Raw genomic sequence first — 16,501 nt, 5'->3', positions numbered from 1 at the left:
GAGTGAGAATGATATGAGAGAACACCCAATCTACTTGTAGCTACCCACATTGCCTATTAATGAAATTGATAGCAATGAATTCCAAAGGCCAAACCCCAAGGGAATGACGCCTAGAATGTCACAAGAGAGGATAGACGTCCTCTAATGCCCAAAACAGATCTGTAACTCACACATCTATTTTCTTCGCATATCTAACGTGCCTAACAATAGCCACAAGCTCTCCTTTTATTACTACTTCATAGGGTCGACCACTTTTCACAAGCAATGTGGGATAAATAAAATAAAATAAAGGAAAAGGCTAACAGTCACACAACTGGACAACTGCTAAAGTGGGGACATTACATTACTTAACTCATAATTTATCTCTAAAATGCTCTTTTTAAGTCTTGCCTTGCTCTCTTAAAGCCTTTCTCTAGAAATCAATAATATGTCTGCATATACGAACTCTCATTTTTAGAGTATTCTAATTACTCATCACATCTAGTGTAATGTAGGACTTTAATTTATTAAAAGATTACCAGGTCTTAATTAGTTACTTTTGGTGTCAACATTCTCTTAACATAAATAATGTTCTTTATACTTGATAACTAGAACAAATATATGGATGCTAAACATTACATGCTTAACAACGATGAGTGTAGGTGACACATCTCATGTAAGGCCGCTCCTTGCTCATCCAAACCCAACCAAATAATCTAGATTGGAATAACATACCAAAAGCTCCATGAGAAAATAAATTACAAGTTCAATGAAAATGAAGCAGACAAAACAAACCATATAAAAATATTCAAAAGTATTATATTAATTCTAGAATATATTATTGTCATTAATTATAGAAATGTGGCTTACAAATGAATTTGTAAATTTCTTATGTTGCATAAAACATTTTTTATAATCTAAGTAACCATCTATTTATCATACAAATAAAACAAATTCGAGCATGAAACACAATCATATTGGTCGGTTGCATCATAAATATTATGCACAAACATAGTAAATCTATTAGTTGATTTGTTTTGTAATTGTCCATGTAACTATTGAAGAATGAACAACTAATAAGAGAATCTAAATAACCAAAAATCAGGAATAAAGAACACACATACCAAATATACCAGACCACATAAAAACTCAATATTGTCTAGAATGCACAACACATCTGTGCAAAACTTATTATTATTATTTTTTGTTGAAAACATGAAGCCCCTTATTTTGTTCTAGAAAAGAAACTATCCACACAACCTTTAGACTCTATGTACAACACATATGAAAATGTACCTATTGCAAATTTTATTTTAGGCAGTGCTTGCAATACGTAACTAACCTAATACATTCCCCCTCCCCCTCCTCTCTCTGTAAAAAGGAAAAAAATAAAAGTGGTTTATTTGACCTCCATGATCAAGAGGAAAAAACGATTGGTGGATCTTAAAGTGAAGCAATAATCAATTTTTTAAATTTTTTTATATTTAAACAAATGTTTAGTAAATTGTGAGCAAAAGGGATACATTGCAAGTTCTAAGAGGTTGATACATGACACCTTATCCTAGGGATGCTAACCAAACTTCATAGTTTTACATTCTGTCTCACAAATTTGTTTCAGGAGTTCTTGTCATACTACACTTGTCATGTGGGCCTGAATCTTGGGTGTCAATAGTAATAAAGATGTAGAAATTGAAATTCAAGATGACATTTCTCATTAGAAAACTATGATTATTAATGTTAGATAGTTGAATGTTTGTAGTAATAGCACATTATCAAGGCTAGAGTTTTAGAACTACAATCCCATTTAAAGACTTATAAGCTTCTCTTGGAAAACATATGATCTTGTCCATAATAGAGATGACTTTTTTACTTATAAAGATGATCCACTTATTGCTATTTTTATAAAGGAAAATAATCGTAAAATTAAAGAATATTTTACAACATGCTATGTTCAGGTGTATAACAAACTATGTTAAGGTGACACTTGTGTTGAATTCTCCTTCTATCTTGGTCATACCCATAGATCACATCAATTAATAAAAATAGAAGAGACAACATAATTGAATGTGGAATGTTAATATAATTTAAAAAAATAAAAATGGTTGGAAACATAAAAATATTAGAAATACGTGCAACTATGTTATAATCTTATAATATTAACTATGTAATGATGTGACATTTTTTAAATGACTTTAAAGTGACTTGTTTAAATACATTGTTGGAGTCTTAGAAAACTCTGAAAATGTAGAAGAAAATTATATTGGAAGTAGAAGAAAATGATCAACGATGAGCTTGAGGAAAACAACCTTAAGACAAAAGAGGAATTATCCCCGTAGTGGTCACGTTAGGGGTGGATAGAGATAACACGCGTTCAACATCTACACCCTCAAGTAACCGCCATTACAAAAAATTAAAAATGCTCAGACCATCCTGAATTCAATTGAAGACGCTATAATTTTGTTCAATTTTTCCATCTTTTGTCCTAATTGGTCCAAATCATTTTCAAGCAACGGGTGCATTGGAGTCGATTTGGCGTGAGCCCCAGTACATGCAATCCCCGGAGATGGATTATACGCGGAAGCAAAGAGGATAACTTCAAATCTCGAAATTTCCCAACTTCGTCCTGGATTTATTTATTTAATGCCATTGTCCAATCCAATTCGCTCATTCACCTTGTTATACTGTGGTTAGATCATTTAATTTATGAATCCCAAGACGATAGAGGGAGGAGGAACGATGTTGCCGAGGGTAAGGAAAGTGGCTGGAGGTAGAGCAGGTGGAGCTTCGATACGCCAGAGCTGCAACGCCAGTAACAATTCTTCATTGAAGCTCAAGACTGACTCCTGCTCTTTCACAGATGAAGATGATGATGCTCGGAGTATTTCTTTGTGGAATTGGGGTGAAGAGGAGGCAGAGAACTGGTACGAGGACCATTTTGTGTTTGGAGGAGAAATTTGTCGGGCTTTTGATTCTCCTCCCACCAGAGAGGAAGTGGAGGAGGCAGTCTCTGACTTGAAGTAAGTTTTCGAATTAGTATTTAGTAGAACCAAACGGATGAAATCATTTTGTAGTTTTTGATGTAATGTTGCCTATTTGAAGTGTACATACTTTATTTACAACCTTGGTCACCAGGAAATTTCAGTTTACCAATTGAGACCCAGTTGCTGCGCCTGCGGTTTTTGGGGATTACACTTTGATTATATCTATACATAATAACGTATCTTTACCCTTCCTAATTATAGATTGCATCTCATTACCCTTATTCATATGCTCGAGTATCCTAATTTTAGTGGCGTTACCGTCCCCGTACCCAGTCTCCAGGTACCATGCCTCCAACTCAGCAAAACTGAGGTGAAACTTTGGGCATTATAGTTTCTTTTTCTTTACCTGTTTAGAAACAGGAGTAATACAATCTCAAATAGGTGTACATACAGAGTATGTAAAAATCCTCACAGCATTGTATAGGTATACACACAAAATGTGTTACAATCTGGATAGGGTATACGCAGAAAACGTACAAGGATTTACTGAATAATGTTCAAAAGGCATTACCTTACAATATTGGACAGATATACATACAAAGCATTTGACGATTTTACATATTTACGCATATAAACATTAGATCAACATAGAAACACCTGCAATTTAAATTATAGTTTTGAGACCCAGACCGGCAAAATCCAAGTGGAGTTCCGACGTGGGCTCAAGAGCTGCACCCACGATTTATTTCTGGTTAACATGTATATACAAGAATAATTTTTAATGGTTTCAACAAAATATGTTTTTCTTTTTTTGTTGTTCTGATTGATTTGTTATCTGGTAGAATTCAGTTCACCATCCAGTCTAAACTCACCAAACCTTTACTCGAAGGGGTCCTTCAATTTTTTTTGGCAGACAAAGCTAGGCTAGGTGAGTGGTCACCCTTAGCTTGGTACAGCTTGTACCCATGGAGTACTGAAACTCTAGGATGAAAGGCTGAAAGGTTTAGTTTATTTTCCCCACGACTCTTAATAGCAATCTTCAATAAGTAACTTAGCTTGATTTCATACAGAATGCAATCAATTTTGAAGTGGCACTCTGTCTCTGCTACCATCGAAGTCTAAAATAAACATATAATATCCTCCCGTTTTATCTTAGTTTTGTTTTATGTACCGTTCCCTTATCTGGGTTCATGTGAATTAGTTCTTATTCAAGTTTTAAGCTTCTATTATCTTTAATTGATTTCCACACGCACCTAAACAGTATGATGGAGTTTATATGCATGAGCGTTGAGGTGGATTCGTTGTTGCATTCGTAGTTTGCCTATCTTTTTTCTCTGAACTATTATTATTATTTTTTAATTGTACGTGCATCCTTTCTTTAGTTTGTATCTGTATCCTCTTCTCTTAAAGACTGACATTCAAGTCCATCATTTAGTTTCCAAACATTGCATTTACTTTTATTAGCTTACAGACAAATCACGAATCATATTACTAGATTCAACTGTGTAGTATTAGTATTTTATTTATTTCTTTCATTGTAGTCCAGAAATAGTCTCCCTAATTATTATGGATTGTGGAAATATTGTGTCTCTTAAACCATAGTAGTTGCCTCTAAGAAAATAAAAGGTGATTATTGCCATCAACAAATCTCTCAACAAACTTAAACTTTGATTCTGAAACTGCTTGATTTCTTTGTATGTTTTGTCTCCATTTCAGATCTGAAGTGTTGATGGTAAAAACCTAAAATCTGCGAAGCAAAACTGAAGTTTGCAAGCAACCCAAATAAAGATTTGGTGGTCTTTTAATCCTACAATTCTGTTGAAAGTTTTCAATAAATTTATCTACGAAGTTTATGCAAAACTGTAATTGATTTCTTAATGTTGGACGGTAAAAGATTATGTGAAGATGCACAAATCAGCAAGAGCAATACAAACAGCAAATCATAGTAACACATAATTTATGTGGAGAAACTCTTTTGAGATAAACTTCACCAGGGGAAGAGGACAAGCATATACTAATCTTCAGTGTATACTGTACACCAATAAATATCAATGCATTACACTCTGCACTCGGACAATATTTTGGTAACACATTTTTACCTGTAAACAATGATATCAAATCATTATCTCATACCTCCAATATACAGGCAAATGGAGGCTAAATCCATAAATGCTACAAAGAAATGGATACCAAATCCATAAATTGTTCAGTCTGAGACAAATCTGGAGCTGGATTAAAATGGTGTTGATAAAAACCTGAGTGCAAAAAATCGTGTTTGGGGAAAAACCTAAACTGAAGAATTAAAATTCCATAACCCAAATCCTTACTTAAACCATACCTTTTTTCAAAGACTGAAAACTGTACGAAAGATCTAACTGCTATAAAATGCCCATTTTATATATTATGCCATGTAAACTTTAATAAAGGCCAGGAATGTTAATATAATAATTGATTGAGGTAAGCGGCTGTATTATATATGATTTGATGTTAGAATATTTATATACGTGATTTAAGTTAGTGATGTAATGACATCTTTTAGTTATATCTAAAAGGTAAGGTATAACTACCATGGGACTTCTCCATTCAATAATAAATACTTTCCCTTGCTCATTAAAGTTTGTCTCATCCAATTCTCTCAAACTGCATGCACTCGTTCTTCCAAATTTGGTACTAGAGGCAGGAAGCCTTGGCAAGGGTATAAGGGTATGCTAATTCAGAGTGAGAAAGACCTTGGAGAGGGTACACTAATTTAGAGCAAGGAAGGCTGAAGAAAAGGTACGCTAATCCATTCCATGGAGAATGTGCTGAAGGAGTTATTGTGAAATATATTTCAAACTGCTGTCCAAGAATACAAAATGCTGTCCAAATAAAAAAACAAAGGTAGAAATTAGAAATTTGTACAAACCCAGCAGTAAACTGTGGTGATGAACAGTACAGAGTATGATACAAATGAGTAGTCATATAAAAAATTTCAGGTAAGGGTTTTGGTTGCCTGGATTGCAAGAAGAACAAACCAGTAGAATTGGAACAATTAGTTTGCTGTCATGGAAAAGGAGGGGAATTCAAGGTCTGTGTTATAGGAAGATTGTGACAGTGATAAAAGTTTTGATGATTTTGGGGATGATTTGGACAGGGAGGTTGATTACATGATATTGGATGAGAATGGTAATGCTAATACTAATGGCGACAGAGTAATTCTAACAATGATAAGATACAAGGAACACACGAAGGGGGCTTTGAAAACGGCTAAGGAGGTATTTACAAGGATGATTTATATTACCAGCAGCGTGCATCTCTATGTATTTTTTGTTAATCAGAAATTTTAGATAAGGGTTTTGGTTGGCTGGAATGCCAAAACGACAAGCCAGTAGGATTGGGACAAGAGGGTTGCTGTCATGAGCAGGAAGGGGAGTTTAAGGTCTTTGAGAGAGGGTGTTGATAACAGCGATGAAGATATAGATGACATCGAGGATGAGTTGGACAAGGAAGTTGATTACATGGTATTGAATCTTGATTGAGAATGCAAATGCTAATATTAACAGCACTCTAAGTCTAACAATGATAAGGAACACAAAAAGAGGACTTTCAAAAAGGCAAAACAGGTGTTTAGAAGGGTGATATGCAAAACCAATGGCATGCATCTCTATGTGTTTTTTGTTCTGTCCATTTCTAAATTCCTTCCCATCTTTGGCCCAAGCGATGCTGCATGGCTTGTTCGTACAATAAAATGAGGGGCATTTACACGGAGGCTGATTTGAACAAGGAGGCTGATTATATGGTATTGAATGAGAATGGTATCTTAACACAAACAATAACATAGTAATTCTAGTAATGATAAAATACAAGGAACACAAGAAGAGGATTGTAATGTCCCCAATATGGAGTTTCATGTGTTTACATATAAACAACAATTACATTAATAGAATGCCAAAATTAACTTTGTTAACCATGCATAATCTGAAGAAATAATGTGCATATACATTAGCTAGAGCATAAGGAGTTCTTAAGATAAGTAGTATGACTACTCCATAACCAATCACAAAATCTTCTCGCTAGGAACTTAGAGAGGACACCAGTAAACTTCCCAGCCTAACTAAGCCCAAGAGCATGTCACATTCATATTATGAAAAACTTGCCCACATCCCACAAGTGGTAGGAATGGCCAACTATGATTTGTACACCCTTGGGAGTATCCCACAAGTGACAGGGTTTTCCAATTATGACGTATTCCATCCCTTGGGATGGCATACTTAGTCCAACTAAACCCAAGAGCACGTAACATTCACATTTTCGGAACTTGCCCTTATCTCACAAGTAGCATGAATGTCAACTATGACCAATTCCTCCTTCAGGACAACCAAATCACCTCTCAACTCGTAAGAGGCAATAATCTTCCCCCTTTAGTTTCTTGGGGCATTTTAATATTATTTCTCATAAAATTTACCCATTAAAAAAATTCTATGCACTAAATGGAGCATGCTTTAGTATCATTTTTTGAAAAACTTTATAAATATTTCATGCATCAAGTGGAGTAGGTTGTTGAGTACTAAGAAGGGGCATCCTTACAAATCCCCAAGTCCTTGGGATGTTGACGAATTTGAGAACATTTGGATCCCTAGGGACATGTGCTTGTGGAATGTTGATCTGATGGATGATGGAACCAATGAGTTATTACCTAAGTTGCTGATTCGGATGCGGATGCAAGAATTGGGTGCTATGCATCAATAATTGGGGTTTTCTACTAGCTTATATATACTTTTATATATAATATGCCGAGAGTCATCCTCCTCGAGGCACCTATTTTAATTCAAATCCTATGGATTTTTTTGTGTGGGTTAGGATTTGAATTAAAATAGGTGCCTCGAGAAGGATGACTCTTGGCATATTATATATAAGTATATATAAGCTAGTAGTAGTCGCCGTGCACCATGGAAGACATTTTTGGAAAACTTTAATCGAAGTATATACTTCTATTATATTAATATTAGCCTATCCATTATATGAATTATTATAGTATATAATAAAGTAACAATTACTATTTTTTTTAATAATTATAATTAAATGTTATTTAGGTTAGGGTTATAATTATAATATACCATATAAATATACCCCCCCTCTCTCTATTTGTCTATCCCCTACTACTAGTCTCCCTCTCTATAAATAAAATAAAATATTAATGTCTCTCTCTCTCTCTCTCTCACACACACACACACACACACACACACACACACACATACACATACACATACACACACCCCTTTATACTCTCTCTAGATATGTGAAGTAATCACTTGCTCTCCCTTTCAACCCTCCCTCATCTCGCCATCCTATCCCTCTCTACCCCCTACCTCTAATATTATTGAAAATCTCTCTCTCTCTCTCTCTCTATCTCTCTCTCTCTCTCCCCCGATATATTGCCTAATATCTATGCCCCTTTCTATACCCCTCCCTTACACATTCCCCACTCTCTCTCAATCTCTCTCTCTCCCTTCCCTAACCATTTCCTCTCTCTCTCTCTCTCTCTCTCTATATATATATATATATATATATATATATATATATATATATATATAACCCCTAATCACCTCCTCACTCACTCTCTCCCCTCTCTTATCTTGCCATTATATACCTCTCTCTACCCCTATCTCTAAGCTCTCTCTATTGAAAACATAATAGGATCCCTTACCTCACTCTCTAGATATTCCACCTAATCATCTCTCTCTCTCTCTCTCTCTCTCTCTCTCTCTCTCTCTCTCTCTCTCCTCCCCCTCCCCCTCCCCCTCCCTCCTATTATCCACTCCCTCTCTCCCTCCCGCTCCCTCCTATTATCCACTCTCTCTCTCTCTCTCTCTCTCCCTCTCTCCCTCGCCCTCCCTCCCTCTCTCACATTATGCCATCTACTCTTACTCTTCCCTATTATTTCACTATTACTAAATATATTTTCTAATATCTATCTCCCTTTCTCTCCCTCTCTTTTACCCCTTACCCACTCTCTCTCAATCTCTCCCTCCCTCCACTACCTCCTCTCTCTCTCTCTCTCTCTCTCTCCATCGTATCACTCTCTCTAACCCTATCTCTAAGCTCATTCTCTATTGAAAACGTAATAGGGTCCCTCATTTCTCTCTAGATGTGCCTCTCTCTCTCTAGATATGCTCTCTAATAAACCTCTCTCTCTCTAGATATGCTCTCTAATAAACCTCTCTCTCTCTCTCTCTCCCCCCCCCCCCCCATTATTTCACTATTATCCCTCTCTCTCTAGATATATTGTCTAATATCTATCTCCCTTTTTCTCCCTCTCTCTTTTACCCCTTCCCAACTCTCTCTCAATCTCTCCCTCGCTCCCCTATCCCTTCCCTCGCCTCTATATATGACCCCTAATCACCCACTATTATCCCTCTCTCTCTCTCTCTAAATATGTTTTCTAATATCTATCTCCCTTTCTCGCCATCTCTTTTACCCCTGCCCCACTCTCTCTGACTCTCTCCCTCCTTGCCCTACCCCTCCCCCCCCCCCCCTCTCTCTCTCGCTCTCTTATTTCACTATTGTATCTATCTCTCTAACCCTATCTCTAAACTCTCTCTATTGAAAACATAATAGGGTCACTTATGTCCCTCTAGATATGCCTCTCTCTCTTTCTCTAGTTATGCCCTTTAATAAAACTCTCTATACCCCATTATTTCACTATTATCCCTCTCTCTCTAGATATGTTGTCTAATACCTATCTCCATTTTTATCCCTCTCCCTTTTACCCCTTCCCAACTCTCTCTCAATCACTCCCTCCCTCCTCTACCCCTTCCCTCGCCTCTCTATATATGACCCCTAACCACCACCCCCCTCTCTCTCTCATTATGCCATCTAATAAACCTCTCTCACTCTCCCCCATTATTTCACTGCTATCTCCCTCTCTCTCTAGATATGTTCTCTAATATCTATATCCCTTTCTTTCCTTCTCTTTTTTACCCCTTCCCCACTCTCTCTCAATCTCTCCCTCCCCACTCTCCCTCTCATTATGCCCTCTAATAAACCTCTTACTCTTCCCAATAATTTCACTATTATCCCCCTCTCTAAATATGTTTTCTAATATCTATCTCCATTTCTCTCTATCTCTTTTACCCTTGCCCCACTCTCTTTGAATCTCTCCCTCCTTGCCCTACCCCTCCCCCCCCACCCTTTCTCTCTCACTCATTTCACCATTGTATCACTCTCTCTAACCCTAGCTCTAAGTTCTCTCTATTGAAAACATAATAGGGTCCCTTGTATGCCTCTCTCTCTCTCTCTCTAGTTATGCCCTTTAATAAACCTCTTTCTCCCCTATTATTTCACTATTATCCCTCTCTCTCTAAACATGTTGTCTAATACCTATCTCCATTTTTCTACCTCTCTCATTTACCCCTTCCCAACTCTCTCTCCATCACTCCCTCCCTCCCCTACCCTTTTTCTCGCCTCTCTATACATGACCTCTAACCACCACCCCCCCTCTCTCTCATTATGCCCTCTAATATAAACCTCTCTCACTCTCCCCCATTATTTCACTACTATCTCCCTCTCTCTCTAGATATGATGTCTAATATCTATCCCTCTCTCTTTTACCCCTTCCCCCCCCGCTTTCCCCCCTCTCTCTCTCTTTCAACATCGTGATCGCTCTCTAACCCTATCTCTAACCTCTCTCTCTATTGAAAACATAATAGGGTGCCTTGTCTCTCTCTAGAAATGCCCCTTGATCTCTCTCTCTCTCTCTCCCATTATGCCTTGTAATAAACCTCTCTCACTCTCCCCCATTATTTCACTATTGTCCCTCTCTCTAGATATGGTGTCTAATATCTATCTCCCTCTTTCGCCCTCTCTCTTTCACCCCTTCGCCACTCTCTGTCAATCTCTTCCCCCCACCCCTTCCCTTGCCTCTCTCTCTATATGACACCTAATTACCTCCCCTCTTTCCTCTCTCTCTAGTTATGCCCTCTAATAAACCTCTCTCTCTCTCTCCCCCATTATTTCGCTATTATCTCTCTCTTTCTCTAGATATGTTGTCTAATACCTATCTCCCTTTCTATCCCTCTCTCTTTTACCCCTTCCCCACTCTCTCTCAATCCCTCCCTCCATCCCCGACCCCTTCCCCCCAACCCCCCTCTCCCCCTCCCCTTATTTCACCATCACGATTACTCTCTCTAACCTTATCTCTAAGCTTTCTCTCTATTGAAAACATAATAGGGTGCCTTGTCTCTCTCTAGATATGCCCCTTAATCTCTCTCTCTCTCTCTCGCTCTCTCGTTATTCCCTCTAATGAACTTCTCTCCCCCCCTCTTTATTTCACTATTATCCCTCTCTCTCTAGATATTTTGTCTAATGTCTATCTCCCTTTCTCTCCCTCTCTCTTTTACCCCTTTCCTACTCTCTCTCCCTCTCTCTCCCCCCTTATTTCACCATCGTATTGCTCACTAACCATATTGCTAACATCTCTCTATTGAAAACATAATAGGGTCCCTTGTCTCTCTCTAGATATGTCCCCCTCCCTCCCTCCCCCTCCCCCTCTCCTCCACCCATATTTCCCTCTACTCCCTGTTCTATTAGAAACATTATATGGGTTTTTCTCTCTATTCCTCTACCCAATTCTCCCTCTATCCTCACTTTATTAAAAACATAATCTCTCTCTCTCTCTCGTCCCTTAGCTCACCCTTGTGTACCTTCTCTTTCTCTCTCTATCAAAGTTAGTTAAACATGAATTATAATATCTAATATATTAGATAAATAATGATTAATATTTTATTAAGATTACAAGTGGAGTTATAATTAAATTTAGATTTCAACTTAATCTAGTATTAGTGCCAAGTTTCAATTTTATTGGGTAAATTTCAATTTATTTAAGGTAATATTGTGATTTGAAACATGAACATTTATTGTTAGAGTTCAAGTCTCAATTAAGGGAGAAATTGCGATTTGAAATATTAAGTCAAAAAGTACAACACAATTATATTTGAAAAAGAATTAAAAATACATATACACAATAGATTATAGATTAATATTAAATTCAAAAATGTGATGATTGCTTTGTATATTTCATATTGAATTATTTTTTTCTAGGATTTATCATTCATGGTATTCCTATTACTTTCAAAGAAATCATTAACTATGATTAATAATAAAAATCAATAGTTATCATTAGAAGACTAAATTGTTTCTGTATTATTATATTTGCTTTTCTAACTAAGTATAATGACATTTCTTATAGAAAAATATAAAGAAAATATAGAAGCATCCTAATTATAAAATAAGATGTATCTAATTTTATATATATATATATTTACTAAATCTACCTGGATACACTTTTCTAGCTTCTAGTATAGAAAATCTAGAAAAAAAATTATAAAAAAAATTTGAAAAATCAAATCCGAAAAAGCAAAATGCCACTTGGCATAATTAATATTGATTTTTATCTATTTTATATTTGAGAATCTTATTTGACAATTTATCTTTAAAAAAAAAGTTTCTTGAATGTCCAAAGACATTTTCTATTTTAAATTGATTTAAAAAAGATATTGTAACACACATTAAATTTGTTTTCTATTTTGTTTCTTAATAGTTATGATTGTGAAATGGCATTGCATATTTAAATATAGTTTAAATATAGTTTTTATAGTTTTTGTGAATGCCAAATGGCATTTGCTTTTTGAAATTGATTTTGAAAAACAAATTTAGTTTGTAACTCCCATTAAATTTCTTTTCTTTTTCTATATGTTAATAATTGTGATTGCCAAATGGCATTACACATTTTATTAAAAACAAATTTCGTTTGTAACTCCCATTAAATTTCTTTTCTTATTCTATTTGTTAACAATTATGAGTGCCAAATGGCATTACACATCTTAATTTGTTTTTAAACTGTTTTGTGAATGGCAAATGGAATTTGCAATTTTAAATTGATTTTTAAAATTAAATTTGTTTTGTAACTCCCATCAAATCTTTTTTCCTTACACGGATTATTCCTTGGAATATTCCCGTGCTAGGATTTGCTTCTCCCATTGTATATGCCTCTCGGCATAATAATCAGTTTTCAAAATTTCAGCTTCTTTTGGCTTGTTTATGTTATTTTTAAGGTATTTTTGATTAGTTATATTATATAAACTTGACTATTCATTTATATCATGAGAAACTATTCATACAGGCATCTAAGTCAATGTCGGATTGAATTAGTTTCAGTAATGGTGTTGGTGAGTTCACTTGTGTGTTTAAACTTTTCTAGTCTTGTAAACATATTTAAAGCATTACGTAACACAAAATTAGGTTATGATTGTTCAATTTATTTATAGTGGAAGGCGTAGGAAAAGGTTTGCTTCTTTTTTTTTTTTGGGATACCTCAAATCTATCATAGTTTAGTGTTGACTTAACCTTCATCTAGTACAAGGCTCTTAGTCACCATTTGAATAAATTTTCAAACACCTCTAATATTATTATATCATGAGATTGCATTCAATTCAGTGGGTCCCAAACTTTCATTAATGTTTGATATCTTATTCCTTGCTTCTAACCAACAACGACATCCCTTATTTATGTTCTTGCTTTGTATAGGAAAATTGATTTTAAAGAGTTGACGGTTTTATGTTTGTGAATTAATTTTTATTTGATTGAAGCTTGGGTGAATAATGAGTCTTTGTAGTTCTAGTAATAATATACTAGAGTTACTTGTGACAAATCTTAGGTGGTGATCCTTGTTATCTTAGATTTGTTGTGTTTGGTTTATAGGAATGCCTTAATGTCCCTAGAATGGTTGAGAGATCCTTTATCAATTGAGGGATACTTGGATGCTTTTGGGCAATAAGATTTCCCCATGTCATCTTGGGAACAAGAAGTTGTCCCTAAATACCTCTCCAATATAAGAATGCCCTTGTGTATGTCTCTAATCCACAAAGTGACCCTATGTGGGTGCACACTTTGTCCACTTCTCACTAACTCTAGTTGTCTATCTCATAGTTTTGATGTTTAGTATGCTTCCTAGTGGAACCCTAGATAAAAGGTTGTGCCAAGTAATTGAAGTAGAGAGGTTTTCTAATGTAGAATGACAATTTCTATAGAGGATACTTTAAAAACAATTATTTTTCATGTCTTTGAAGGTTAAAAGTGCCTAGGGAAGGCCATGACGGTCCATTTCTTGAAAATGGCTCTTTTGTGAACTTCTAATATTGAAATGAGCATCTAGGAGTTTCTTCACTATGCTATATAAGGTAGTCATTTGGTCCATGGAAGCAAAAATCTTCAAAAAATCTTGATTATACCAATTTTTGCAAATTGGTCTTCAAAATATTCATGTTTAAATTGCTTTTGAAATTGTGGATAGGTTGTCAAACATGGTTTAATTTTCTGTCTACTTCTTATGTACATCAAATGTTAAACGTGTAGTTTTTGAGTCAAGCTCACTGTCCAATGTTTCATGAGTAGTGTGGTTCACAAGAACCTATCTCTCATTAGAATGAGTGGAACACTTGTGCTCATTGCATCTAGGTGATACAGATGTAAAGCATTTGGGCCTTCCCAGGAGGTCATATGCTTAACAATCGAGTTATCTCCAAGGTTAAAACAACTTAGCTTGATACCCCACTTCCAAAACCTTAAGCAAGTGTCGTGTCTTATGAACCAAGCTAAGTGGGTTTTACCTTGGAAAGATACCACGGTTAAGCATGATTAAGTTGGCACCGTACATGGATTGGTGACCTTCCTAGAAGGCTCAATACTCTACTTCTGTGAGCATCACCTAGATGCAATGAGTGCTAAGTGTTCCATTCGTTCTCATGAGAGATGGATTCTTATGAACCATTACTCATGAAACATGCGTCAATGAGTTTGTCTTGAAAATTACACTAGTGAATGGTGATAGCAATATCACAATTTGACTTGTTATGGAAAATATCTCCTACTTTTCAAGATAAAACACGTTAAATCTATTGTATTTTAGAGAGGCTTCCGTCCAGTGAGATTGTATTTTACTGTTATGACATGTGAATGGTCTATATGCTAAGGTTATTTTTTAGCTTGTTGTGTCTTCTTCATATTTTCTCTACTTTGTCATGGTTTGATTTGGTGCCTAATTTTTTATCTCGATTTTCTACACAGCTAAGTTTTTATTGTGAGAATTGGTTGGTCATTTGGTCCAAACAACATCTGATGTTCTATCTTTTAAATAGTGTTAGCCTTGTAAGTTAGTACTCTAGAAATAAATAATCCGTTTCCTTGGACAAATGACTTGAAGTTGATGCTAATTAGTCCCTTTGTGATATCACTGCCTTGATGAATATGAAAATGCTAAAGTTTTATTTCTTTATAGTCTCATTACTAGAAGTGAAGAGGTATTGTATTTCAATATTGCACCAAGATTCCCAACTTTTGTGACATCAAAATCTTGGTGATTGTGATTTTGTATGCTTATTTTGATATTATGCATGTCTATCCTAAAATGTTTTTACATCTTCTACTTCTACTTTATATAAGCTAGCACTTCAACTAATTTGAAGGTTTGGTTTAGTGGCAGTTGTATTGAATTTGACTTGGTTTTGTATCTTGAATCTTTTAAAAGATAATACATGCCCATTTGACTATACTTTTAAGGAGAACAGTTTCTCAATAAATAATTGAATAGATTTTAATTTTAATGATAATTCTTCAAAGTTACATATTTGAAAAAATAAGAATGGTAAAATAAAAATTTCCTCTATCCTTTTGGGATACAAACATTATTATTGTAGTTGTTTTGAGATAGCACACTCTCTATAAAATTTATTATATTTGTGGTAAAATAAAATTCTCTTCAAAGGTTTCAGAATGTGTTATGATAGGTTGCTCTCTATGATTAAATATTCTCTTGATATCAATAATAATCTATGTTACCCCAGGTTTCCGAGACGGGGGGACAGGGAAACGGGTTTCCGGGACGGATTTGTTTTACTTGGAGCAGGGGACGGCAGTGGGAACAGCTATATAAAAAGTAGGGAAAATTTAAAATATACAGTGAAATTTTAAATATTCATATAAAAACATGGATAACACATGCTTATATAAATTATAGAACCTTAACATATAATGTTTGTGTTAAATAATTTAACTTTAGAGTTCACATGAGTGGAAATCAAACAAATTATCAAAACTGAAACATTAATTTTATGGGACAGCCAAGGGAAAGGTTTCCAAAAGTTTTCGAGTTTCCGGGACGGGGAGACGTGGGGACGATGTCAGTTTTTGCCAGAAACGCGTCCCCGGGTAACATAGATAATAATTTGGAAGGGTGTGTTGTTAGTAGCATTTTACCATCCATGCATATTGTACAACAAGACTAGAGGTTTACTGACATATCATTTAGTGAATTTTTTTATTGTTAACTTAGCAAGAACTTCATCAACTTGATTCAAAAATTACTGTAGAATTATTTACTACCAAAACCTCGTTACACTGAACTTTTTTATTTTAGACAACTTTTCGTTTGTGTTAATGGTATTGCAGTTTCAATCATATAAGACTCATTGAAGAGATATATATATATATATATATATATTTATGTA

The 16,501-nt window shown here is 35.3% G+C and overlaps 1 protein-coding gene across 1 annotated transcript in view; it reads left to right on the top strand.

Annotated features, from left to right (window-relative positions):
- Positions 1 to 2,217: 2,217 nt before the first annotated feature.
- LOC149565713 (uncharacterized) overlaps positions 2,218 to 16,501 on the top strand; it is a 41,432-nt gene continuing 27,148 nt past the window's right edge. Inside the window, exon 1 of the mRNA XM_089819205.1 lies at positions 2,218 to 2,996. Coding sequence (XP_089675331.1) covers positions 2,683 to 2,996 — 314 coding nt within the window. The 5' untranslated portion in view covers positions 2,218 to 2,682. The remainder of the gene's footprint in view (positions 2,997 to 16,501) is intronic.

The sequence above is a fragment of the Cupressus sempervirens genome, chromosome 3 (assembly GCF_028749045.1).
Source record: "Cupressus sempervirens isolate cs-2001-9-10 chromosome 3, ASM2874904v1, whole genome shotgun sequence".
In the NCBI taxonomy this organism is placed as follows: Eukaryota; Viridiplantae; Streptophyta; class Pinopsida; order Cupressales; family Cupressaceae; genus Cupressus; species Cupressus sempervirens.
The sequence above is the reverse complement of the archived record's forward strand: the minus strand, read 5'-3'. Positions and strand labels throughout refer to the sequence as shown.